Raw genomic sequence first — 26,580 nt, 5'->3', positions numbered from 1 at the left:
TCAAAAAAACCTGGTTCCCATGATTTCAGATGTCTCCAACACATAAACTAACATTCCCAGCATAAGGAACTCTATTCCTATATTCTAACCAAATTGGAAAGCATGATTTTCTTTTCCTGTGCATGTGTGCAGTCTGTTTTCATACAAAACAAATCCATGAGAATCCAACCTGTATTTTGCAGTTACTCAGGAGATTCAGTACATTAATGGCCTTTCCTTATAAGCCCACAGAGTAAATTTTGAATTAGTATATTAAATATAGCTAACCATGCTGCAAGAGAGCAGTTTTGCAGCTTGAGAGGCCCAGCAGTGTTTGAATTGCATTTGGAGAGTATCTAGGAATTAACCCACTTTAAAGTACTTTACAGTACTTTAAAGAGGTGGGAGCTGATGTGAAGGCTTCCCCTAGCCTCTGTCCTCATTCATCTCCCTCCTACCTGGATGGTTTCTTCCAGCCTGCAGTATTCCAGAACTTTCAGCGTCTCCAAAACCTGGTCTGGGCTGTAGTGACACAGCAGCTCAATGAACTGCTCAGTGATGCAGGGCGGTAAGTGTATCAGGTCCTGATTGATGCCTTCTCTGGAATACAAAAGGCACAGGAGACCCACGTCAAACTCTAGTCCAGAAGCCTGGCTGAAAAGAAGAGTTTCTTACTGAGTTCTGCATTGTCTTTTATGCTTAATACAGGAAAAAAAATCAGTGCTTTTAAGAGAAAAATTATTCTGCCTCTACGAGGTACTGGTGCTGGAAATCAGTCAGTAGGCATTTCATTCGTTGCATGACAACTTCCACTGATTCCTCAGTATGGAACGTACCACCCAAGACCCTGTGAAGAAAGATTCCAGCCCAGACAACACTCCAGCAATTCCATGGAAAACAGCTGCAAAAAATTCACCTAGTTCTTTGCTGCAGCCATAAGGTAGCTGAATGGTCTTTTTAGATCCTGATCATCTGTCTGTCCTACAGACCTGCCCTGCAAGTGTTTGAAGAAATGTTTTCTTTATTTTTGCTTATTGATCACAAAGCTCTTCTTTGACCTGATTTATCCCTTTATGATCCCTTCTATATAGCTCATTTAGATATGGCTTTGTACTTTTTTCCAGAAAAGATCCTCAGTTATTTAGTTCCCCTTCTCAAACTGAAGAAAATTGTGGTGAATTAGTTTCTGCTCTTGCAGAGACAATGACTCTATGCACATTATGGTCACTGGTAGAGCAGCTCTCCAGTTGTAAGGTTTTGAACCAGGTACTGCATATTGCTCAGCACCAAGTCAAAGGCTTCATCCTCTCTCAAGGGGTCATAGCCAGCTGCACCACAGAACCATTCATTTCCAACTGGAACTAAATACATCTGTCTCGTCTCCTATCACGTCATCTGCTCATTCAGTACGGGCAGGTGAAGTCTCCAGTCTCTGCTGTGTTTCCAGCCCTCGCTGTCTCCCTGGCCTCCTGTGGCTTGACACGAGCGATGCTGCCATGATGGTCAAGCACTCAGCAGTGCAGGCATGGCATTACTCTTTTCTGTTTAAGGCCATGGGTGATGCTACCTGGCATGAGCTGTTCAGAAGGCCAGACTAGGGTCTCCCATCTGATTTTGGACTACAAGATTTCTGCAGGTAAAGCTCAGAATACAAGTAATAAACTCAATTAATAAAGGTGTCCCTCTAAAAAGGATTCTTCCAATTCTTTTCCAGTAGCAGCTGTTGGCATGACAATATTTTGAGCAGTGGCCATTTTCCAATCCCTCAGCTTATTAAGTATCCTTCTAATGTGGCTAAACAAAACTGACAGCAGAATCGCACACAGTGCCTGTCACTGTCCCTGTGTACTGATTGCTTTCCACTCATCTTGTTTCTAAGAGCAACCACAAAGCGTGAGATTTCCAAGATTTGGGATAATAAGGATGACCCTTTCCTGAAGACAGATAGAACACCTACAGCCCTGCAAACTGAACAGCAACTCATGACCACTGTAGATCCTTGTGCAGAGAAACAGCAAAACTTTATCTTCTGTAGCAAACAGGTCTCTTAAGCATGTTCTGATGCCCCAGCTAGAAGAGAAAACAGATTAAGGTATACATTTAGTTCTGTTACCTTTCTGAATAGAAATTCCTAATCAGGAGGGGATGTGTTGATGGGCAAACCCTACAGCCATGGGATGGAAGAGGTCTAGTATACAGTCTCACCCTATCATCTTCTGGGAGCTACAAAAGCTACCAGGATTATTATCCAATAAAGGCCAGCAGAGCACTGAGTCCCTAGCACACCAGAAGCAGCTTATCATGATTACAGTGTGAAGTGCTTGATTATAAATGATATTTGCCTAGAAATGAAAACCTCACAGTGCCGATCAGTGTCTCCAAAGTATGGACACAATTGTACAAAAAGAATGGTATCTAAACTACCGTGTTCTGATATCAAATAAAGAAGGGACTTTTGCAGGGCCAAACAAACAAGAACCCTAAAGCCTAAAGAAATCAGCTACCCTCCTGCATTCACCATCCACTCCCACAACTTAAATCCTAAACTCCATCCACACAGGGAAGGGAGCGAGCGTTCTCCTTTTTAGTACTAGGCAAAAAAAAAGTGCTTTCTGTCTAAAACGGCCTCTGTCTACTCAAACATGAAAAATGATAAGTCATACATTTTTACTTTGAGAACAAACATTTAGTCTGGAAATAACACTGGCACCGAAAATTCATGGCTTCATAGGCAAGCCAACCTTTTCCTTAACTGTTTTCACTTAAGAAATCCAGAGGAGAAAGAAAGAAAAAATGCTGGATTTCAATAATGTCAAAAACTGACTAACAGCATTGAGACTTGCAGGTCCTGCTCAGTTCAGTGTGATCAAGTACCTCTTCAACATAACCATGCCAAACATTTCCTCTGCCATAATCTATATACTCTTTTCAGGAAGGAAGAGATCACTACTGACTTCTCACAAATCCTAGCACAAGTGATTCTTGCCATGTCACAGTTAGCTGATCAATAAGAAGAGCCACTGTAACAGAACCTAAAAGTTTAGACATCTGTTAATATGTTTATAGACCCAAAACACTGTGTTGCTAAATACATTAATATTGTGGGTACAATACACAAATTGTATTGCAAACAGATACATTTCAATGCATTTGTTTACAGAGGAAAAAGCATAGAAAGAGGTTAAAAATGAAAACAAAGCAAAGGCTATGATAAATGAACCTCAGTTCATTTATGTAGTATATGTTACACATGCCTTGGCACATACTACGTTCTCTATTTCTTGTTGCTGATTATAAGATATGGACATACGGACATTTGGTTTTAATTTCCCTAGGCAGTTTCTATTAACCCTGTTCCTTCTCTTCCTTCCCCCCTCCCTGCCTTCATCTCTTTCCAATTCCTTTAAAATAAATCTCTAGCTAAATTAAATAGGCCAAATTAATCCCTAATGCAATTCCACCAACTCAGTATAGTTATACTAGCATGATGAGTCTTGTCCCTCATGTGATCAAGCAATCCTTCGTATCTGAGACATTAAAAGCTCATTTGCTATACCAAGAGTCTCTCTTTTAATAAGAATTTTGCTCAGAAAAAGCCTATAAACATTTAATTTGATTGAAGAGAGACATGTTTTCAGAAAAACCTAATCAATTTTATGTACTGATATACTACAAAGCATAGGCACATCTGCAGATCGGGCCTTATATAGTAAGATTTCTCCCTTCCTCCCTATCTCAGGATAGCTCAGGATTCAGCTCATTTTGATATGTCTTAGAAAGAGACAACCTTATTGCACTGATAACAGACCATAGGACCTTGAATGTTACAAAAAAAAAAATCATTCCAGTGATTTAGCACCTCTACAGAGCACTTCTTACCAGCAACAGTTTAATATTGGTAGGTTAAACCTTGGGCTTCTAGACCTTTTGCTCTAAGGTCAGTCACTGCCACCAGTGAATCCGAAGTATTCAATACTATTTTGTTCATTTTTCTGCATAAAAACCCCCACTTATCTTTTACTTATTGAGTAGTCTGGCATCTGCAATCCAGTCAGTACAAGGTTTACCTTCACTGCTTGGGATGCTGAAAATCATACTGCAGTGCAGAGAATTACCGGACTTTGGAACGCAGAATAGCAACTGTCCACACAACCTTTGCTACAGCGCACATGGCACAACCACACAAGCCACGCAGCTTGATGCAGCTTGCTGAACATCAGCCTTGGAGGAAAAAGCTGAGATCTTTTGTAAGATCAGATATAGAAAGTTGTTTCCTTTTGCTGGTTTGAATACCTGATCTGTTGCTTTTGATTAGAAGACAACTATAGGAGAAATGGCTGTGTTTAGCTCTAATTATGGTGGAGTTAGATTAGATGGGTTTATTACGCAGAGATTATGGAAGACATTCTATGCATAAGATTAAAACCCAGGGTAATTACTATCTTCACTGGGTCTCACTTGCTGTAAATGAAGTGATATCATAGCATAAACAGAGTCCTACTTAACATCCAGCTTGATATAATTTCTGCTTAACTAAATCATACAATTTCCCTACCTATAAAACCCAACCAAGATATTTTCTTGTCAAAATTCTGATTTTATATTCTGACTTCTAAGAAACATGATAGGTGTGGGAGCTAACCCCTTCCATACAAACCTGATTCTAAAACTTCTGAAATAGCAAGGTCTTTTTTTTATTATTTACATCCTAACAAAATCCAAAAGAGTGACTATTCCTAAGTTCTAGCTTCCAAAACATGCTTTTTCATTCCATTCAGATAAGAACCAAAATACTGACACTTGAGTTTAGATAATATTATCTTTTCTTAGTTCTCCTCCTCATAAAGCACAGTAATTAATTTGTAGCTAATTGATAAAACAAGATCTCTCCAGAAAATATTAAAGTGAATTGCATTAACAATTGCTAGAAGGCAACTGGAGCTGTGCAGATATAAATGTCTTACAAAATAAGTAAGTAAAATCAAGGGCTTGTAGCATTTGAAACTGATTCAACAGAAAGAGAACACCCAGTGCTGAAACACTGAAAGAACAGGAGCAGATGGAGCAAACTAACTAGTTAAAGAGACGTTTGCAATGAAATATGGCAGCAAATCTGAAATTAGATATAAACGAAAAATGCCAATAGACCAAAGCATCTTTCTATTTATGTTAAATTTTGGGCACCTCAGGCAAGTAATTAAACCAGTGGGTGCCTGAGAACAGAAACGGCAGTTCAGTCACAGGCTAACCATTTCACAGCCTTCCCAAAAGAGCTGGTATACAGCGCCCAAACTCCCACCAACGTGGGGGAAGCATCACACTGCACTTACTGGAACCCACACCACTTCCCAGTTAGGAAACCAGACGTGGGCTCTGCTAAAGAATACTCCACAGAACAGCGTTATTTTTCCTTTTCTTGGGCAGTGTGAAGAGCAAGGCTCCTTTTCTAGGCCCTAAAATTGCATGTAGACCACATACTGATGCATTGTTTCAGAGGAATATATTTAACTCATGTTTTAAAGCAATGGTTTGTAAATGGTCCAATTTTCTTACATACCTTGGGTCAAGGAGACTCCTCAGAAACTGGAAGAGTAAGAACTGGTCCTGCATAAGAGGAGGAGACGAAGTATTACCACTTTAAGTAATGTGCTATAAACCAGAGTGATTCCTGAACTTTATGTATTGAAGGAAATACTCTTCATGGCTGCTGTTTGCTTAAGAAGTTGGTTTAGACATTTTCCTTAAGTAAACTCTTATACACCACTTTCTTTGAGAATATGTTTGCTGACACCAGGTCTGCCTGACCTCCGAGCGCCAGCTGTACTGGACTCCAAACTGAAAACTTTGCTGTCAAGTGATGCAATTAGCAACTCAGTGATCATACATTTTTACGGCCAGATATTCACAAACGGGCCAAATAATTTAACACAGCAATTCTTGCAGTTGAATAGCTATAAAGCTATTTTATGCAGAGTGACAAACTTACCATTACCCTTAGCAATCTGGGAAGAGAATGACTGCACCAAAGGGTGTCAGGTGTCTCTTACAAGCATGGCAACCCCACTGCAAAGAAGCACTGCAAAGAACTTTGACACTTTACCTGAAGGTTTGTAATGATGCGCTCAATCTGCTCACTGAAGTGAATGGCTACCAAGTCGGCTGCTTTACAGGGGCTCAGCAACAACAACTCCTTTGGAGAGGGAATCACAACAAAAATAATTACCTTTAAGTTTATAGGCAATGAAATTATGTAGCATCACTGAGTCCATTCATATTGTAACTGCATCTTTACCTAGATGAAAACTCTAAACTAATAAATAACATCATAGTTTGGAAAAAGACACTTCTGAAAGTCAATGATTTAAGTCTGCAACAGAAAAAATGCAAAACTCTTCACACCAGTCAGACAACATCTCTGTTCTAAGGCCAGCGAATGACTTCATGAGCTCTTCTGACAACAGCCCTTTACTCTGTGCTGACAAGACCAGCTAGCACCAGTTGGGAAGAGTTCCAGCAGTAAAGAGGAAACAAAGCCACCAGCTGACCCTACGGGGCATTTCTCAGTCAAATAGAAACAGTTTTTAAATAGCACTGGCCTGAACTAAACTGTAACCAGAGGTTTAGAAGCAAGTTTCCTGAAATCATGAATTCCTCTGTTATCTGCCCAGAACTGAAAAAGAAGCCTGGAATATTTTCTTTACTGTAATAAAAGGGGAAAAAATAAATCTTTAAGATGCCTGTTGTTTGTCTCCTGCCAAGCTTGATCTAAAAAATCATACAAGATTATACAACTTTGTATGACTCAGAATATGAGTTTTCAGCTCCTAATGCTTTCATACTTTCAATTGAGAAGCAATAATTGAGAAGCAACTGCTTCAAACAGATTTTTGGTAAATGATAACCCTTTCCATCACCCTTCCCCAAGCCTACAAAGGAGAAAGCATTACCTTACAAAACAAAAACAACTGTTAAGGGTGATATAGAAAGAAAAGCTTCATAAACATACATCTGAAAAAAAGAAATTTCTGGAAAAGCTGCTTAGCAGTAACTTGGTCTCCTAACACATGTAGCAGCCACCAATTCAGCTGATACCAGCACCAGACCAGAGTGAAGGGAAGCAAGGAAGCAACAAGGCAGAACGTTACTGCTCTTTTCCAAGCTGAAGGACCTAGCCATAAGCTCTTCAAAGAAGATATGCCACAGAAGAGGCATTTTGTGAGATTTGTGAAGGAAAATTTGCCCACTGTATGTAACCCAGAACATGAGAACATGGAATCACGCTGCTTCCAAAGTCGGTAAGACAAAGCAGATCTGCAGTGTTTGACCCCAGAGCTTTCCTGCACGAGGCACAGCTCTTAATTGCTTCCTCAGTACCAAGAAGCACGATTCATTCATCTGACAAGCCTAGGAAATCCCATGGATGCAAAAGATCTTAATAACTGCAGCACAGTTAGAGGAATGCAGAAAGGATGTAGCGTCACTGCCTTAATTTGTCTGGATAGCGGCTGGAGGTAGATGGGCCAGCCTCCCTGTGACTGTCACTACTCCTGGATCAGTGGTGAGCTTCACAGCCTCCTCCACGCAAACTCTTCTGCAACTTGGGTTCTCCAGGTTTGAATAATTTGCAAATATGGCACTTCTGAGCAGACAGCCCTTGAGAAGACAGTAGTGACACAAGGCACGTGGGTCTGAGGACAGAAAGTGACCCTCACAAATAGCATTAAGACTGAAAAGGAGCCTTAGACCTTACTTCGAAAGTGATAAACAACAAAGAATAATTGCTGTGTAGAATGATGGACAAAATAAGAAATGGCATTGAACTCGACTTTGTCATACACCCACCAGGAAGGATACTGCTAGTCTCAACTAAAAAGGCTGTTTTGCTGCTTTCGTACCTCAGCAGATGAAAGGACAGTTGTTTGAAGCCCTGAAATCATAGCATCAGCCCAGGAAAATTCTATTTGCTATTTTAAGTCTTATGAAAGTTTGAGAGCAGGATTAATACACCGGAAAAGAACAAAAGCCCAGGGCAGCCAATGATCTGCTAAGCCACATGATGTTGCACATACTGTACATCTACGGTAGAAAAAGGACTATGCCAAAAGGAAAAAGGAAGCTGATCTCAGTGACAGCATCCAAGAAAGATGACCTATAGAACTGGCTGTCTTCCCAGTAGTTTTCCACGGGAAGCAGCAAAAAGCAGCACAGACAAAAGCAGCAGGCCCCTTTCAGCAAAGACGGTGGAACAGTACAAGATATCCTACATCTAAGGATAACCATGGACAAGTTGAGAGGAAGATTTTCCATTGCTTGCCAACGTCAGAAAAACATGCAGCTCTGACAAGCTGGACACTGGACGCTTCTGACACTGTACAATGTTCAAGAAGTGGCTCCACCAGCCTGGGGAAAAAAAACAAACAACACAATACGTGAAGTTGTCAGTCTTCGCCTATGACAACCTCGTCAAAACCGGTAGAACACCATGAGAGACATCAGGAAGGGCAACCCAGGACATTTCTGATCTGTCCTGAGACACCAAAGCATGGAACAGCAACTGTCAAAGGCCTCAGGCTGAAGACAGCCAGCAAGGAGACACACCTGTGATTTGATAAAGACACAAACTAGTGCTTACAAAGTGAGACTTGCTCACCCATAAGGCCAACCAACTTGGGCTGTATATACCAATACAAGCAGAGGCAAGCGTATTCAGTAGGAGAGAAGAACCAGACAGATGCAACGAAGCAGCAAAGGGGACAACAGTTTGCTCAACTCGGAAAGGGCAGCAGGTAACCTCAGTTGTTCTGAAAAGACAGTCATGAGCCAGATCTATTCAGATAAAGCACAACCATCACCTCCAACAATGCTTTTTGTAGGCTCCCCAAGCGTACCTGAAACATGGACGTGAGTTCAGCAAGGTACATGTCATAGAGTACATGTCATAGAGCTGAATTCACATTGTTTAACCTCTTTTGAATCATCTTCCTCTTGGTCTAGTTTCTCATTAGTCATCCATTACTTTTAGATACTAGCAGAGACCAGACGTATTCTGCATCTTTCAAATGGTCCCTGGTACTTTTTTGTCCACCTTGCAGGATGTAGAGTTCTGTGGCTGTTTTCTGCGTAGCTGTATGACTGCTTGCTTTACAGACAAAGCTATTGTCCTGGCTCATCCCCAGATCACCCTGGAGGAGGCTGACACCACCTTGAAAAAAATAGATGTAATGGATGCCTCATGCCTGACTGGACAATTATTTTAGACACATCTCCGTCTCCTGAAGCAGAAGGAGATCGAAGAGATGGGAAAGGTTATTAAACAGAGAAGTTAGCAACGGTTTGCGTCTTAGGGTAGAAGTTAGGTCTCCATCTTCCTGCAGGATAGAAGTGCCCCAGGTACCAATGTTGAACGTATTTAACACAGTAATATGTGGAACTTGATACCACAGATTGTGAGGCCAGCGATGTCAAGCTCCTGACCTTGCTGCTGCGGGCTCAGGAGATGAAAGATTTGCTAATGAATCACTTCCCTATTATACAGTGTGCACTAGCCATCACCTCCTGACATGGTGGCATTATCCAAAGAGCAATACTTGAAACCAAGAAACCAAGGAAGCCATCCTGAATCCAAGAGAGACACTTTCATTAATGTATGACTACTAAAACCATACAAGCATGCTGAAAAAGTCAGAGCAAGTTGCTTTGTTCGAACCAAATGCTGAACAGAAATGCCAACAAATTTTGCCCTTTGTACTCCAAGATTCTCACGATCCTGCTAACTGGTGGTCCAAGCTAAGACCCATGAAGCACACAGACGAATACTGAAGGATTTCTTGAGCAATGTGCTGTTTTGCCAGACATGTTCTGAGCAGTTTTGACTTAATCATTGTTTGCCTCAGTTTCTCCATCAAGGCACTCCCCTCCACACAAGGCATAAAAGCAACCAGCACTTTGTGAGGAGGGAAGTGAGAGTAAACACAGGCTAGACATCACACACAGTAAGGCAACATTTGTAGCTGTTTTCAACTTCCTGTTTGTAACAATACCAAAATCTCCTCTTAAGGCTTACCACACAGCTGTCATTCAACACAATGACACTTCTGCTTACAGAACAGCACTAGGCACATCCAGGAAGAGTTAGCAGGAGCTCAGATATGCTGGGTTAAAGTCACACTGTACCTCTATGTGGTCCAAAGCTTTCTGCCACACTGACTGCTTCTCTTCAGCACTGTACCCAGGCATAGAGAGGATGTTGTGAATGTAGTTGAAAACTTCTTCCTGTAAGTCATAAAAACATAAATGGTATAGCATGTTCTGCACCCCCATTAGCAGCATTAGATTTTATCATGGTGTTTCTCACACACGCACACACATGCACGCGCGCGCGCACACACACACAGAGCCTTGACTATAGCTAAGAAAAGGCAACTGAAGTGGAGTACAGTTTTAAGGTAGAAAAGACAGAAGACCAGGGCTGCTGCACCCATCACACTATCACCAGCAGAGTGGGCTGCACTGCTGTGCAGAAGCACCGAATGTACTCACCTTTCTCACTGGATCGTGCAGGTAACAGCCAATGATTTTGTCATAGCGAAGCTCTCGTTCATACATGAACTCACAAATCTGATAGCTAAAATGAAAAAGATACTTTCTATATTAGCAAAAACACGTTCATTGAGCTGGCTCAGCAGAATGCAAGTACACAGGCCAGACACAGCACAGGTTGGTAGGATACCTGACTGTGATGCCCCAGTAGATCTATACAAAATCCCAGAGGAACATTCCTCCATGTTAGCTCTTCTAGAAGCTCTTTCACATCCTCTGGACACCTTCTAGTTCTCTCATCCCTTAACCACCATCTTTATGATGCTCCCCTCATCATTTATTAGTTTCGAAAAGGACCAGAAGATTTAACTCAGTAACTGCTGCTGCAAGACCAGCACTCAAGATAAAATATAGTGTGTTTTACAAAAAGCATTCAGAAGTGTCTTATATTAAGGCTTTTACTTTTGTAAAAATCACACAGGTTAATATAGGAGCTCCCCTCCTTGGGGGCTCCAATTTACATATGACAGTTAATATCAGCCACAGGCCAACCAGCCTATGACCTTTCTCTTTTTGGGGAGTCATCACACACAATAGAGAAACTGGTGTTATTAAGGTGAAAGGCAAGGGACAGATGACAAAAATCTTTAAAGAAATCAGGTCCCACTGGTTCATGGATCATCTTGTTTTTTCCATAACACAGCTCTAAGCTAGGCCAAAGTACAACACTGGCTCCAAAAATACATTGAATGTGGCTCAGTAGTGTGTTATGACACAGTATGTTAGCTTCAATTTTTAATAAGCATCTTTAATATTTTGAGTCAGGATGATATCAGATAAAGACAGTGTGTAACTGAAGCAAAACAAGTCAAAAATCTGCTAAGTAACTTCACACCACCAGTCTTCTAGCTCTGACAGCAGTGACTGAACTGGTGGCACTGCCTGTCATACTCTCTCAAACAAGGAGAAAAAAAATCCGTATGGATATTCACGTGATCAACTTGCTTGTGACTCTGATTCTCAGGTGCTTGTGCTACATTTCTAAGTCATATCGGGGCTGAAAAATTTGGTCAAGTAATTCCTTCTAGGGGACACAGGAAAACAGGCAGGGCACATCCCACCTTTTCACTTCTATCCCTCTGGTCCTTTGTAATACGGTGGATTCACATATCTCAAGTAACATCCAAATTCAAGACTTGGATAAAGATGCCCTGTCTGACTCAGTCCAGGCCCGACAGACACTTTCCAGAAAGGTAAAGCAGCGAAAGGAGATGGTGGAAATTTTCAGCCTTTCCAGACACTGCATTCGTCTCTCCTACTCAATTCTAAAATGAGTAGCATGGGGGTGGCTCCAGACCCTAGCGTGCTTATAAATCCACCTGTTGGCCTCACCCCAACCAGTCATCTCCATCTGTCAGTGGCAGAGCATTCAAAAACACAACTACACCTTTGAGCAAAGCCTTGGCTATAGGAAAGGAACTGCCAAAGCTCATCAAGCTTCACAAAGTTTCACACTGAAAGGTTCCCACAGCTCTACACAAAGCATTGTTAAGGTAAGAGGAGGTGTGAACACCCAGTGAGATAGAAGAGAAAGACTAGTACAGGTTAAATATGAACTGATAAATGAGGCACACATGAATGCATAGGGAAAATAATCACAGCTGCAAAACTGAAACAGGATATCTGAGGGGGAAAAAAGCTTTGGAAGAGTTTTAGAGACAATATTTATATAATGTGTACACACACAACTTACAATTCAGCTTTTTCTGCCATTTGGATAAGGCGGTTCTCTTCAAACTGTACTATCCCTCCTGCCTGGAGCAATTCTAAAAGGACCTGCAGATATTGAAAAATAGTTGATTATATAGCACTGATACCTGGACAGCCAATGCTGTTGTAGAGCATGTTGCTCCTGCTCCAGAGAACTTTGTATTAACATGGGGATTATTTTACTTTTTTTTTTTTTTAGTCAATTGTCCACTATGAAGGTCATGGGTTTCTCCACGACTTTTTCTGCCTCTGTTCTTCTGCTGTCAAACCTCTCCTGCAGGCAGTGGGGGGAAGGATCCTGCTCCACTCCCGCTGCACACAGCACTGCCCAAGTTTTCCATGCTGACCACCACTCCTATGCTAGGTGACTGCTCTGGCATACGATCTTCACTACGCCTTTCAGCCAGCATCCATTCCCCAACAAGGCTGAACCCAGCTCTAGAGTCTGGCCATTCCTCATACTTGAAGAAACGTTCCTTTAAAGGCCATTACCTGTTGCCTCTCAGAATGGCGGGAGTCATCATCGGGACTGCACAGGAACTCAAGGACCTGTGCAAGGATGTAGAAGTTAGCATGAGTTAGGCCTAGTTAGCATAACCATTATTCTAAGCCCGTGAACTTTAACCAACTTTTTGCTGTAGTATAACTAGAAAAAACATGATCAACCACCTGTCCCAAACAACAGAAGAGTTTGTGTGCTCAAAGGAAACAGATAGCCAAACTACGCAAACAACCTCTTTATCATCAAGAAGTGCAAAACTCCCCAGAGGTGTGTGGAACAAGTAGATTGTGAACACCAACAACAGGTAGGGAAAATCAGAACATGAGTGCTCCACTTGAATGGACCATTTGTCAACAAGGTATTCTCTATCAAAATCTGCAACTAAGGATACCTAAAAAACTAGGGTAAACAAGGGGTCCCGAAAGATTCTGGACAGGGAAATGTCAGAACCCTGGGACAGGAGTGACCAAAGGAACCTGCCTTTCCATGGAGAAGAGAAGTGTTTTAACACTCATGGCTGTCTCCATCCCCTGGGACCTCATCCCATTTCTCACAGAATTCCAACAGGCAGGCTGAAATATGGCCCTTACTGTGCTTCCGTGCAATACTCCGAAGGCACAACAAAGTCCTAGCAAGATGCTACCTGTTATATAACACATTAGTTCTTTCAGAATTGCTTCAGTTTACAGCACCAGCCACACTTTCTGTGGCAAGGCACTCTAATCAGACTTTTTTCTGTTCCTAATAAAGGAATACTTGCCTGGTCAAAAAGGGTCCTGTTCACAAACAATGTGTTGTTGGGCTTGGCAAGCTGACGGGCAAGGAAGGTAAAGAGACAGCCAACCTGCGATGGGGTGAAGTCAGAATTCTCTACCATGACCTGAGAAGCATTAGGGAGAAAAGAGAGAAATAAAACCAACAGAAGTGATTCATTCTGCAGCTGCCTTTGGGATAACGATCAGGATGCTGCAACAAGAAATCACTGTATGGCTATCATGCCTCCTCCCACCTGATACACCTACACAATCTCCTGTTGCAAGTCCATCCTGGAGGTCAAAATAAGAGCCACTCTCTCTGGTATTCATCTCTGGCCTGAAGACAGAAATATATCCTGCTCTAAAGCTGAAGAGATGGGGTTTCTCTGCCCTATAGCGAAGGGAAGTGCTCTTGCATGTGCCTGATTTTGGGGGGTAAAGGGGCTCCAAACAGCAGTGAGGAAGCCTATGTTTATCTCCATCTCTGTAGTCTGTGCTGACGACTGGACATGCAATGGGTATCTTGAGCAGAGAAACATTGTTACATGAGGAAAAAAGACAAAATGCATAATTGTGGGAGGAAAAAATACATTTGACTTCAAGCCCCAGGCACTCACCACTTCAACCGCGGTACGCAAGAAGAACTGATCAAACAACTAAGTAATAACCGTGTGTTTGGGAAAAAAATTTTGTTTCTTGCACTAAATTAGCTGCTAGTCTATGAATAGTTTCAGAAACCTGTAGCTGTGCTGACTTGACTTCAAATTATAGAAAACATGAATATCTAAGAGTTACCACAAAAGAGGTTTGAAATCTGAGGAGCACTTGTTACATGTCTGGCATGTATGATGTGTCCTGACTTGCTGTCTTAGGCTTCTAAAAAAAAAAAAAAAAAAAAAAAAAACCCTACACTTAGAGAACGTGAAATGCCCCTGCTTGGAGAATCCCCCCTAAGAGCAATAGGTTTCAACCAGTATTAGTATTATTATCTTTTTTTATTTTTATTCAAAAAGAGAGCAGATTCAAGACCACGGGGCTGAGAATTCTCACAGCACTGAATCCTTTGCCTGCAGATGCATCTAATCCTGCAGCATTTCTCACAGTCACCATCCTTTTCCCCTCCAAGAGCAGGGCTGAATTTTGTTGCAGGTGGATAGAACTTGCTTGCTCTGCAGCCAGTAGCACACAGTGCTGTGAACAGGCAGATCCAACCCGAGCCTGCCACAGGAACACATCCCACCGTAGCTCCGGAACAGCAGGACGCCTCCTGCAGACAGCAGCTACAGCCGCAAGAAGCACGGCTAACCCAGCACAGGGTTAACCAACATCGTTACAGCAAAGTCTGACTCAGCCAGACTCGCAAAAGTTCCCCCACAGTGGCATTCTCTCAGCCCCCCAGTGCAGCCTACTGCAGCAGCTCTGTCACCGAATTCACTCACTGGTGTCCTTGCTCTCATCTATCAATGATGACAGTGACAGGGGAACACTACTTATGATATGTTTATACATAAACAGCTTCCAAGTGGAGTTACTCATTATTAATGCTGACAGCTTTGAAGAGGAAAGCAAACGGCATTTGGCAGCGAGAACTTTTAATGAGAACATTGTTAAGGAACATGGTCTGCAAATGACAAGTGATTTCTAGAGCACCAGGCTGACAGCTCTGACACTCCTCTTCTCTCCCACCTCCTAAAGATAGGCCTGTCATTGTGGGTATGTTACATCCCAAACACAGCATTTACAGACACAGGAGCAGGGTTTTATCAGAAGAGCGCTGGCACCCTGCCAAACACTAGATTCCCAGGATGGTTTTCTGCTGAGATGGAAACAAGGAGTAGAATGGATGAGGAGCAGACAAAAGTGAACTTAAGAGTGCAGAAAGGAGGAATTCGACATCAAAGTACAAAGCAGGTGAAATCATAGAAATGGAGACTTCGCTATCTCCATGCTTTATGGAGATAGCTTATGTGCATGAAGCATTGCTTCTAAATACCCAACTGACCACCTGGGCTGAGGTGAAACCAAGCTCCAGCACATCTTCTCAGAGGTGTCATCCAGCATAGGCCTGGAAACACCTCACCTAAATTACAGGCTTTACTGCACAGTGTCATACATAATCACACTCAGACATATATACAGAGGTTAATTTTTAGGCACACTCACTTTCAGAAGTATGTCCACAATTCTCTGTTGATATTCCACAGCTTGCTTGTCATTCTTAAAATCTTCAAAAGTCTGCAGGAGGCAAAACAGTGACACTTTGAGAAGAACGCCCTCCACTCCCAGCTCCAGACATAAGAGCAATCATGAACAAGCGGCCATATCGCAAGGCTGACAATCCTTTTAAGTCCTTTCTGGGCATACTACCTAAGCACCAGGTTCCAAGATAACAATCTGCTCTTTTGTAACTACCAACACAGTTCTTACATATCCAGGTAAAAGTAACAGGTCCCAAACAGATAGAGGAAATTGCAGAAATTTAGAAGGAAAGAAAGGAAGATGACTCTTCATGCACAAGAGAGATGTAGGTATTAAAACACTCTCTACAAGCACATAATTGTTTTATCTGTGCTTTTAAAGATAGCTTCTGTTAACAGAGCATTCTACTGCATAATGTCACATGTTCATCAACTTCTATTGATGATCTTATATAAGGTCATATGGTCAATTTATAATCTTTTATAAGGTCATAAAGGACCATCATGATCTCCTCTGATATCTTATAAAACACAGGTCAAAACATCCTGCATCAAGCCAGTAACCACTGGTTTAGCTACAGCATGCACTTTCAAAGGCATCTTGGAGGTCACATTACCATGACATACTGATGGAGCGGCTGGTGTTGCATTTTTCTCTTGGAAGAGTTTAACGGCCTCTTACCAGAGCAAGAACATTAAGGAATTCCCGAGTGTCGAAGTGCAGCAAGGTACGAACATATGGATAGACCTCTTCATCCACAGATCCCTCAGTTGAATGCAGCCGGATGAGAAATTCGAAGACCTACAATGAACATTCAAACAAACATAGCAGATTTCCTACAGATTTCAGATAACTGAGAGCACAAGCACATGGGAAAGCAGCATCATGACCTGTTTTGCACTAAGCTTTAAAACACCTTTGGAGTTCATCAACGTCCTAACTTGAGTGATGCTTCCTGCTGCTTACTAGTAGCAGAAAAATCTTCTCCTTAAAGTGCACCAACAAATTTCAGTTAATGAATGATCAGCGAAGGCTGATAAGTCCTGTCGGATGGAAGGAGAAGAGCTAGTCTGGCCTCAAAAGTGCTGAAGGACCTTCGGATTGATGGGAAGCAAGAAGGATCCCAGTGGTGAGATGTCTCGACACAGTCCAGGCTATTCCCACTTCACAGATACGGTCAGGGAAAAAGTGATCAAACCCAAACCAAATAAGAGAGATCTCCAGAAAAGAATGGACTCTGTAAACCATATGCCATCCCAGCGCTTGAGACTGAAGGGTTGAAAATGTACCACAGTCACACCTAGAGGAAAGGACAGGGAAGGGCAAGAACTTTTCTGCTGCACAGGTAGTCTTAAGTAAAAAGAAATAGCTGGGAAAATCTCCCCTGGATGCCATCCTGGTGGATGAAAACACAGGACTCAGTGTTAAACAAAAGGAGAAAAGTATTCAAAATTATTTTTCTCCTCCCTTTGTCTCAATCAGCACAAACACAGAAATCATTGGTACAGACTGGCCAAGAAAGGACCAGTCAGTGTACAAACTGTGAGTCAATAGTCAGGGAGCTTCTTCAGATGCTCCTCACTGCATATCCTACCAAATGCGTTGTTGCTGGTATCTCCAAAATGTGAGATGACCCACAGTCAGCCGCCCTCAGAGAGCTATCCAGGGCACAGCTCTTCCCCTTGTCAGTAGTTTGCTTGGGAAGAGGCAGTCAATCTGCTCCTGCACTCTGAGGCACAACATCCCCACAGTTTCTGGCCCTGAAAAGACTGATTTAAGTGCTACTCAACTCTGCAGCTCCTCCACTGACTTCCTACCTCTGAAAGTTGAGCACGTCTTTCAAAATGAAAGCAACCTCCTTCACTGAGCCACTGACAGGGAAGTCCAGACCTTCCCAGTGCAAAGGACAGGGCACTGCTCCAGCTGTCTCAGATGTGCTGTTGTCAAAGCTCACAACAGCTCTGGCTTCCAGAAGAAAGACTGCAGACTGGTGCAGCGAAGGTAGTGGCTAGCACTTTTGAGTATGTGTTAAGATACACACTGGGCTCCCGTGGAGAGCTGAATGACAGGCAATATGCTCTCCCAGGATAGACCAAATATCCCACCCCCAGGAAATGCCACGTTCTCTCATTTACTCCTATTCTGAGTTAATTTTCCTCTCACCATAGCAGTGATGAAGCCAGGAGGAGTTAGCAGCTTGACTTTCAGATCCACAGCCTCCTTCAGCCTGATCCCCACCTGCTTGGCCTGCGACTCGAAACACCAGACTGTAGCCAGCATGCTGGATTCAAGTTTCCAGACTGACAGGTGTTATTTAAACCAAACTCACAGGAACACTATCAGAGATCGCAACAAGGAGATGTTGATGGCTCCTCCCCAGTACTACTGCTGCTGGTTATACTCTCATGCTGCTTTGGACCTTGAGCCACATGCTGTTGCTGCGCCAGTTCTAGACTGCGTGCAGGAGACAAACTGATCAAGCCTGTGGGACCAGGCGACAGCCCAGTGCTTAACCCAGCACAGGGGAGCAAACTGGCTCGCACGCCCTATGAGGAAAGGCTTTCAAACAACCCAGAGCTACCACATACATTTACTGCTACGAGCTTTGCATTGGCAACAAAAACATCTGCTCCTTTGTACTGCAGAGAGAATGCATGAAAAGAAAAGCATTGTCTCTTCTTAAAACCCTGAAACAGAAGTGAAATGCTAGAGACCAAAGGGAAAATGATTTTAGCAGTAGAACTAGCGAGAAACTCAGGAAGAAAAGATTTTTAGGGGCACAAAGTCATGACCAGCAGCAACTGCCATTTTAAAACATTCTGGGAGATGTCACCAAAGGGGTTAAGCTTTGCCTTAGGTGAAGTTCCATCCTTGGTCAGCCAGAGAAGATCCACTGGATGAGGCTGCAGAGGTGATGCAGCTCTGGAATCAACCTCACCCTAACAAGAAAAGCAGGATAAGCCTGCACTCTCATGCCACCAAGATCCGCGCAGGATAATAGCAGCACTTAGAAGCCTTGAGGCAGCAACTGCTGTTCCTAAAGTGGCCTGGGAAGATGATCTGGATGTAAGGCGACACAGTTCTTCCTGCAGAGACCAGGTAGAAGAGCAAAAGAATGAGAGATGGATAGTCAGTCGGTGCTCAGCTCTGGGTGCAAAAATAAGCAGGCGATTCTTGAGAAGCCATAAACATAGATAGAGAGTTTTCTGAAGCATCTAAGAACCTGCCCTATAAATAGGATGGCAGGCCCTCCCTGCTCAGGCACGACTCCAAAACTAAGGCTGGACAAGACAGGTGGGTGAAGAGGAATGTAGCGCCAGCCCAGTGCATCCTAACCAGAGCTCGAACAGACCGAGAAAGCAGACAATTTTATCAGAGTACGGCACAGCTCAGGGAAGAGCCACTACAAGGTCGGAGAACATCCACAAGCCATGAGTTGCTTTGACCTCTTTCTTCAAGAGAAGGAAGAAACTGGCATACCTTTTAAGTGCTCTCAAAGGAACACTGACTATCAGAAAAGGGAGAATGTCTTCCTAAACACCATCGTCCCACTGTGGAAGAGTCAGTCAGGAAAGCCTCTTCCCTTCAGTGTTGGGGGTAGGGGGAAGTAATAAAGTCATGAGGGAAGGAGCTGTCAGACAGCCTGAACCACCTCAGAACCATCACGGATTCATCTCACCTTCAAACCTTAGATAAAGTCATAGACAACAGTGAAAACAGGAAAGCAAGCCACAGGCCAGACCAATTCACCCCCTGAAAAAAGCTGGGATTGCATCAGCTGGAACCAAATGCTAGGGTACAAGAGTTTAAGTTCAGAACTGACTATATTCTCCTTTCTTTCCAAGAACCAAAATATGCATATACTGTTAAATGTTTTCCCAGTTCTGTGACCCTCCAGAACCTCCTTCCCGCAAGCTCTCAAGAGGGGAGATATGCCTCAGATATGCCCAAGGAGAGATGCACCGCAGTGCAATTTCTCACATATCTGCATGTGAAGTCAGAGGGGCAGACATCATTGAGACAGGTCAACCTCATGGGCCAAGAGGTTACAAGAACGCAGTTAGGAGCACTTGATTACAATGTGCTCTTGACTACAGCTGAATACTTGCAGCTTCCACAAGGTTGGAAAACTGTCTTCAGGAAACACAAGGTCTTGATGAGCAGAGATGAGCACAAATGCACGCCAATATAATTACGACCAAGAAATCAACAGCCTCAGAGAAACCTGCAACCAAGACCTACGTTGCTACCTATTGAACACTACCTAACGTTGTCTGCAGTCAGGGCATACCCTACCTCATCCACCCATATACTAAGTATCTGTGGATATGGCAGAAGCTAAACATGATCCAGTTTTAAGTGACAGGGCAGAAATGTTCTCCCTGCACATGAGAATTATAGTTAGAGGATAGAGACATGCTTGTCCTGAACATCTGAGGCAGGACAAACCTCAGTGGTGAAAATATGGTAACAGGACACTAGGACAAGAGCTGACACGAAGGCATCTAACAGGATCTTCATCAGGGAAAATGACCATGCTAAAAATTTAATACTCAGCTGTGCAGCAGAGAGATCTGGGGAGATGAGTATAATATCTGATAGTACATAGTATCTGTCCAACACAAACTAGTATTTTAACAATAGTCAAGCAGTAAAAGGAATATTTAAGTGCCATGTTTTTGGACGTTATTTCAGATTCTACTCGATTAACCTTGCGTTACATTTGAGAATACAGAACATACTCCCATATTTGACACACTGTATGCAATCAAGTTTAGAAAAAGTAGACAGCAACACATTTCTAGCAACTTTGTGGTAAAGTTGCCAAAAAAAAAAAAAAGAATCAAAATCTGTGCCATTATAAACTACATGCTCCCACTTCCCAATTTACAGATGAAGGAAAAATATTAAGCTCAAATGTTCACATGGCAACAACTGTATGATTTCATTTTTTAAAATATTTCTTTGGTATTTGCAGTGGCATATACTCATATCGCAAGGATATAGCTATCAGATTGTTAAGTCTTCTACAAGAAATCCATGAAATGAAACATACAGGGTTTCCTGCAAAAGCCTCAGATGTGAAAGTGTCCTTCCAAAAGGCTGCTCACCTGATTTTTAACCAAAGGTACCAGATCTTCAGGAATATCACCCAATGGATATGCACGGCCTGCCAAGCAGCAGCTGTGGAAAAGCAGAGGAGAAGCATTTTTTAATACAGCCTGACGTTAAATGGATTGAGGCAAATAGTTTCTTTTCTGAGCTAGTTTTCAGGATGCTTTTAAAACAAGTCAAATTAATTTATTTTGTAAATATCAAACCACATGAGAGTGGGTAAGCAAACATTGCAGACAGCAATGCTGTTAATATACAATAAGCCAATGCGCAACATGAATTTGCATGCAAGGTATGCCAGTTCCGCAGCAGAAGTGTAACAGAGGAAACTCCTGATTCCTGAAATACACTTTTGTGAGAAATCCTGAGTAATGCAGATTCTGATGTTCACAATCTTGAACAGATTCCAGAAAGACGAATTTGCTAAATAATCACTACTGTGCAATGACCTCCTGCAAATGATAGGCAATACAGTAAGCAAAAACTAAGAACAGCTATCCCAAAAGGCATTACAGAAAGGATTAAAATACAGCTTTTCACTCTACTAAGTCCTCGGGCAAGGAGCACTGTGTTGCAGATTAGGATGGAGAAGGAACTCTAGTCAAATTCTAAAGACGAAAACAGGTTCTTGGGGAAATCAGCTGCAACCTGAGCTATGAGTATCCAAGTTTATTCTGACTATCCACTCAGGTGAGGTATAACAACAAGCCACTGTAACATTAAGTCAGTTGCACAAAGTAGCCATTGCTATTTTATATGCTCTCTCAGACCTTAAAATATGCTGTAAGTTTTTGCAACTATAATGTATTAAAATCTGATGCCACCACTGGGCAGCCACACACACACAAACACACTTGCTCAAGTACCTTACCTTATATACACAAGCAGCTTGTTGCCCATTACCACCTGCTCATCTACAAAACAAAAATCCTGTATCACATTTTCTTCACAAGACAACAGACAGAGATGCAATCCTTTTCCTCAGTTGTTAGCAAAACATTCATTTGACATGTATGTGCAGTTTTACGCACCATAAGTAGTGCTAAAGCACTTTTCTGCCCTCCAAAACACTTAGATTTGGGGCGTATATTTCTCTTTCACCTCCCTTTGTTGAAAGGGACCAGGGATATTTGAAACATCAAAACTAGAAATCCCTAAAAAGAAAGAATTCTGTACCTGTGAGAGACTTCCCAGCATTCAGTGGAGGAGCAATGACTTTGAACAGTTTCTGTAACAACAAAGAGAGTAAAGTTGCTGTCTCTGCTTGTGAACACATTTCATCAGTGTGCCAGGCAGAGGCAGCATTGTGCATGCCAGCCAAGGGAACTCCCGAGCTCCTTTCCAGTTGTGACCTCTATAGTGCAGCTGTAAAAACTCAAACCAAACACTCTGCTTGGTTTTAAAACAGAGATCACTGGAGTGTATTCCCCACAGAAACTCTGCTTTCTCACCATATCTTAAATCTAGCAGGAGCAGAGGACGCTCCGATGTGGCAAATGATAGTTTCCCCAGCTGATGTTATGACATATGAGAAAACAGCTTTTGTCCAATGAGACCTAACCCTAGATGAGGGCCATGCTAAAAGAAAAAAAAGCAATGTTCTCAGTAGTCCCAGGAGCAACAGTCAGAGCACAACTGACCAGCCCCATTTCCTATTCCTGCATCTTCTGCCATCAAATTATGCAAATCTTCATGCTACCTAGCAGGCTCACCAGCAAGCCTCTGGTTTGGGAACCTAGAGTGAAGACTAGTCTGAACTTAGAGCTCTAGAAAGCAGAAAACAAAGTTATCTCTGCTTGTTTAGCTAAACACCAGGTTTCCAGAAGTCCTTTTTAAAATCATGGACACCTAGAAAGCCTCCTTTCTGAGAAAATCAACTGAGATTATAACTGCTATAAATTGGATTATAATAATAATATTATTATTATATTATTATAGTAAGATTCACATTCAAAAGGATACAGGTCTCAATTTCAGCACAGCTATGAAAACACAAGCAGTTCCTTCATAGTGAAACATTTTTCTATTATAGCTTTAGGCTTCAGGAGAATTTGGCATATCTGGTATGTCTTTAGGGTTAGCGGAAGCAGCAGCAACAACAAGACCCTCAGTCACAACACTGTATTGAGCCCTGCACTCACCCTGTTGATACACCATCCCTGAGTGCTAAGAATAAAGCCTGCCTCAACATGGGAACAGCTTCTCTCCTTTTCTTCCCCAAGTTCTGTATACAGGTAAGTTCATTCTTTGTTTCCATTATTCTCCAATATGTATTAATAAACTAGTGTGCCAGCAGATGATGGACTTCATGAACGAAAAAAGCATGAAACGCTCACAGAACATTTCACTCCACTGGTGTTAATCCCGTTGTGCAGAAAGCTGATACCTTCTCAGCACATCACGCAGCACAGGCCAGACTCGCCATCAGCAACATGCTTTCAATAGACAGTTTTGCAACGCCATTTCCTTAGCCCATCATCTGTTATTTTCCTATGCTGTTTTTATTTTACATTTTCTATTAAAAGGACTTCAAATTTCCTACTCTAACTTTGCAGAGCATTGCTACCTCAGCCAGATTGTCAAAGGGAAGTTTATGTTCTAAAGAGTACAGCAATTATAAATCACTTTTCTCCTCTACTTCATCTAGGCAAATAAACTTCATATCTCATACATGCTTTCCCCCTCAGAACCAAAAGAAAGAACAACATATAAACAGTGATTGAGAAGATAATGAGCTAGTTTCAAATGCTGATTCTCAGAAAGGCTGTTGGCTGAACATGCAAACAGTATTTCAATGCATTTCAGTGATAGCATTCGTCCTGTTCAAGTTCTGCAGAAAGCGTGGCAATACCTACAGAAGGAAAGGGTTAAGAGTGACTTGGTACCATGACACACCATGAGCATCTTTCCTACCTCCATGGGACTAATGAAGTCGTTCATACCACTGTTGTATACATAGATCATGGCATCGTAGAGATGGTTTTCCCAGCACAGAAGAACTACCTGCATGGAAACAGCACAATGTAGATATACAGCTCTTCTTAGCCCACTGTTTTTTGTTCCTGCTCTCTCAAATACAATCCCTGTTCTTGCACTTGTATCACTCAACAGGATAATTTAAAGCAGATGAGAATTTCCATTAGCAGGACTACAGTCCCTACACAGACCCTAAAATCCCCAAAGGGAGTATCTAGCTCATTGCTCACACAGCGCACATGAAATCTAAATGTCTAGATTCTAGCCTTCATAACCTGCATAAAGTTACAAAATAAAAATAACAGTTCTTCAAAATCCTTGACTACACTTGTTTGCCTTTTTTCTGGGCTAGTGAATCATTTTGTCAAGTTTGCAAGCAGTTCCCTCCTTGGGACTGAAAGCCAGGCTGTGGGATAAAGACTGGCCAAGGAATACAGGACTACACAGAGGGGAACATCTACTTGCTCCACTAATTTTGCCATGCAAGAGTAAGCACCTGGGCAGAGCTGGCTGGCAGGTTCTGAATTGGTAATCCCAACTCCTAACTTTTTGTGTCCCTGGAGCCTTTGATGCTAGGTAAGGTATGGAAAACAGGAAAGACTTTAATTTGACTAACCCTGGCTGGCTGGTATTTTCCAACATATCCAGCTGTTGATACGTAAGTGTGTTCTGGAACACAAACTGGCAGCGTGACACATGTTTACAGGAGTACGTGCACAACAGGTTGGACACAGCCACTCTAAACAATGTCCATATTCAGGGAATTTGATTCGAGAGAGGCAGGGCTAAGTTCAGTCACAAATTAGTGTACAAAGGCAGCAATGATTTGGGCTATACAAGTTTTGCCCATTGAAAGATAGCACCTTATTTTGCACATGCTATGCTGTGCTTAAAAGCACAACAAGAAGTTTGCATCAATGGCTAGGGGATGTTGCCACTTACTCAGAGGAACTCAGTACAGTACTTAGTAGAGCAGCTCACCTGCTGTATGTCTAAGCTGGTGATATCCATATGCACAATGCAGGCTTCCATATTTTCCAATCTGTTCTTGTCTTGGAAGTGAAGGAGCAAGTCTTTCATCACTTGAGCTGTGATTCCCATCAACTTATCACTTAAGATGTATGGCTCCAAGCACTCCAGAAAGATGCCTTTAGCTACAGAATTCTCACTCATCTTATCATATATCTGGTTAAATAATAGATCCCTGAGAAGGAAAAGTGTTTAGTTATCAAATAATCTTCTTCATATTGAAATGTTCTTACTTATCTACTTTTTAAGGGCTTCAAATTAAACTTCACTTTCTCTGTGTTTTTTAAGCTCAGCAGCCAAATGTCCTGTTCAGCTCCTACGCTGATGCAGGTTGCATGTAGCTTCGCGGGATTTGTTGCAGCAAAAAAAATTGCTGTTAGAGGAGAAATGATGAGGACAAAATCTGTCAAAATACATTCTTTGTTGATGGGATAGCAGGGGGAAAGAGTTTGAAGTAAAATTTTATTCCTCAATACATCAGTGAAAATTTAAAAGACACTTTTCTTTAAGTACCAAGTATCCTGACTTCAGTACTGTGTTTTAAGCCTTCCTCTAACCTAACTACCTGTGACATTAAAGGAGACAGCACTCAGGACTACATGGGTTAGTGGTCTGCCTTGGGAGACAGGCTTGCAAACTCAGACTTACGTGCGCTGGAGTAAGAGACAGTAATCAACTATGACAGGCACCATGTCCTGCGGAAGAACCATAAAAAAAGCTTCAGGGTCTGGCAAAGGTCCTGCCAAATAGCACATCCTCCACAGCACAAACTGAAGCCTGGCTAATAGAGCGCAGAATCAAGCAAGTCACTCGAGTGAGCTGGTAGTTGGCGCAGTTACAGCTTTTCCACAGACCTAAGCTTTAGAGCAAAGAAAAAGCGATAGCAGCAGCTCGTCCACAGTTTCTGGGCCATTCTGCCCAGATTCAAGACTTTTTAGAATCTCTCTTAGAGAGAGGGCCAGTGATGGAAACGTGTGTTTTATCACCTCCAGCAGCACAAGCAGGTAAGGGGAAGAAGTCTCCCAGCTCTGTGCAAATGCTTTGGGGCACCTGATTTTTTTTGCTCCTTAGAAAGACTTTCCCAATTTTTTACTTACAGTTAACAAAGCAACACTTTCCCAGGCCTGGGGCAAAAGGATCATAAGAGTTATCACCCCTAGAGTTGCTGCAGCACTCAACAGTCCAGATAAAGCAATGGTGTGTGAGGAAAAACTACACCTAGTCTCACCCAATTGTGTGAGCAAACTTTATCTATTGAGGGCACTGAAACTTTTAAGCCTAGTTTTAGTAAAGAACAATGTCTCATCATCATAATGTCTAAAGAAACAGGTTGGGTACAAAGACAAAATAGAGTCTACTCCAATTTTCTTTCCACCTGATTTAAGTTTCCAAAAGATTCCGGTAGCCAATGGTAATTTAAACCTCCAAGGCTCTGCCATCAGCATCCTGAACAGCATGCAAAGTCACCACTGGCTGCATTACACCTCACTTGTCTAGCTAGAACAGGGTGAAAGGAAAATTACATCACTACTCAAAGGTTTTTGACTGGCATTCAGAAGTTAAGAGCTCTAAAGACAAACTCAAACAAAGGCTTCCAAAGGCAACGACAGCTCATGACATGCAAACGGGCATATCGTGAAATATGTCACCACTCCTGCAAATCCTAGGGACACAGATCTCAAACCCAGTGCCGTGCTAGTTAAACGGGATACATTA

At 42.3% G+C, this 26,580-nt stretch overlaps 1 protein-coding gene across 2 annotated transcripts in view; it reads right to left on the bottom strand.

The window, feature by feature from the left end:
* The window catches only part of VPS8 (VPS8 subunit of CORVET complex), an 85,803-nt gene that overhangs the window by 27,905 nt on the left and 31,318 nt on the right, over nucleotides 1-26,580 (bottom strand). For both annotated transcript variants that reach the window (XM_026100544.2, XM_064517059.1), the window contains exons 20-35: nucleotides 25,513-25,559; nucleotides 24,817-25,039; nucleotides 23,773-23,862; nucleotides 22,036-22,087; nucleotides 21,731-21,773; nucleotides 20,856-20,928; nucleotides 16,426-16,545; nucleotides 15,709-15,780; nucleotides 13,551-13,670; nucleotides 12,781-12,837; nucleotides 12,272-12,354; nucleotides 10,519-10,603; nucleotides 10,153-10,251; nucleotides 6,080-6,169; nucleotides 5,537-5,583; nucleotides 438-579 (exon numbers count right to left, since the gene is read on the bottom strand). In XM_026100544.2, coding sequence (XP_025956329.2) covers nucleotides 438-579; nucleotides 5,537-5,583; nucleotides 6,080-6,169; nucleotides 10,153-10,251; nucleotides 10,519-10,603; nucleotides 12,272-12,354; nucleotides 12,781-12,837; nucleotides 13,551-13,670; nucleotides 15,709-15,780; nucleotides 16,426-16,545; nucleotides 20,856-20,928; nucleotides 21,731-21,773; nucleotides 22,036-22,087; nucleotides 23,773-23,862; nucleotides 24,817-25,039; nucleotides 25,513-25,559 — 1,443 coding nt within the window. The remainder of the gene's footprint in view (nucleotides 1-437; nucleotides 580-5,536; nucleotides 5,584-6,079; nucleotides 6,170-10,152; nucleotides 10,252-10,518; nucleotides 10,604-12,271; nucleotides 12,355-12,780; nucleotides 12,838-13,550; nucleotides 13,671-15,708; nucleotides 15,781-16,425; nucleotides 16,546-20,855; nucleotides 20,929-21,730; nucleotides 21,774-22,035; nucleotides 22,088-23,772; nucleotides 23,863-24,816; nucleotides 25,040-25,512; nucleotides 25,560-26,580) is intronic.

This window comes from Dromaius novaehollandiae, chromosome 9 (assembly GCF_036370855.1).
Source record: "Dromaius novaehollandiae isolate bDroNov1 chromosome 9, bDroNov1.hap1, whole genome shotgun sequence".
NCBI lineage: Eukaryota > Metazoa > Chordata > Aves > Casuariiformes > Dromaiidae > Dromaius > Dromaius novaehollandiae.
This window is presented reverse-complemented; position numbering and strand designations above follow the sequence as displayed.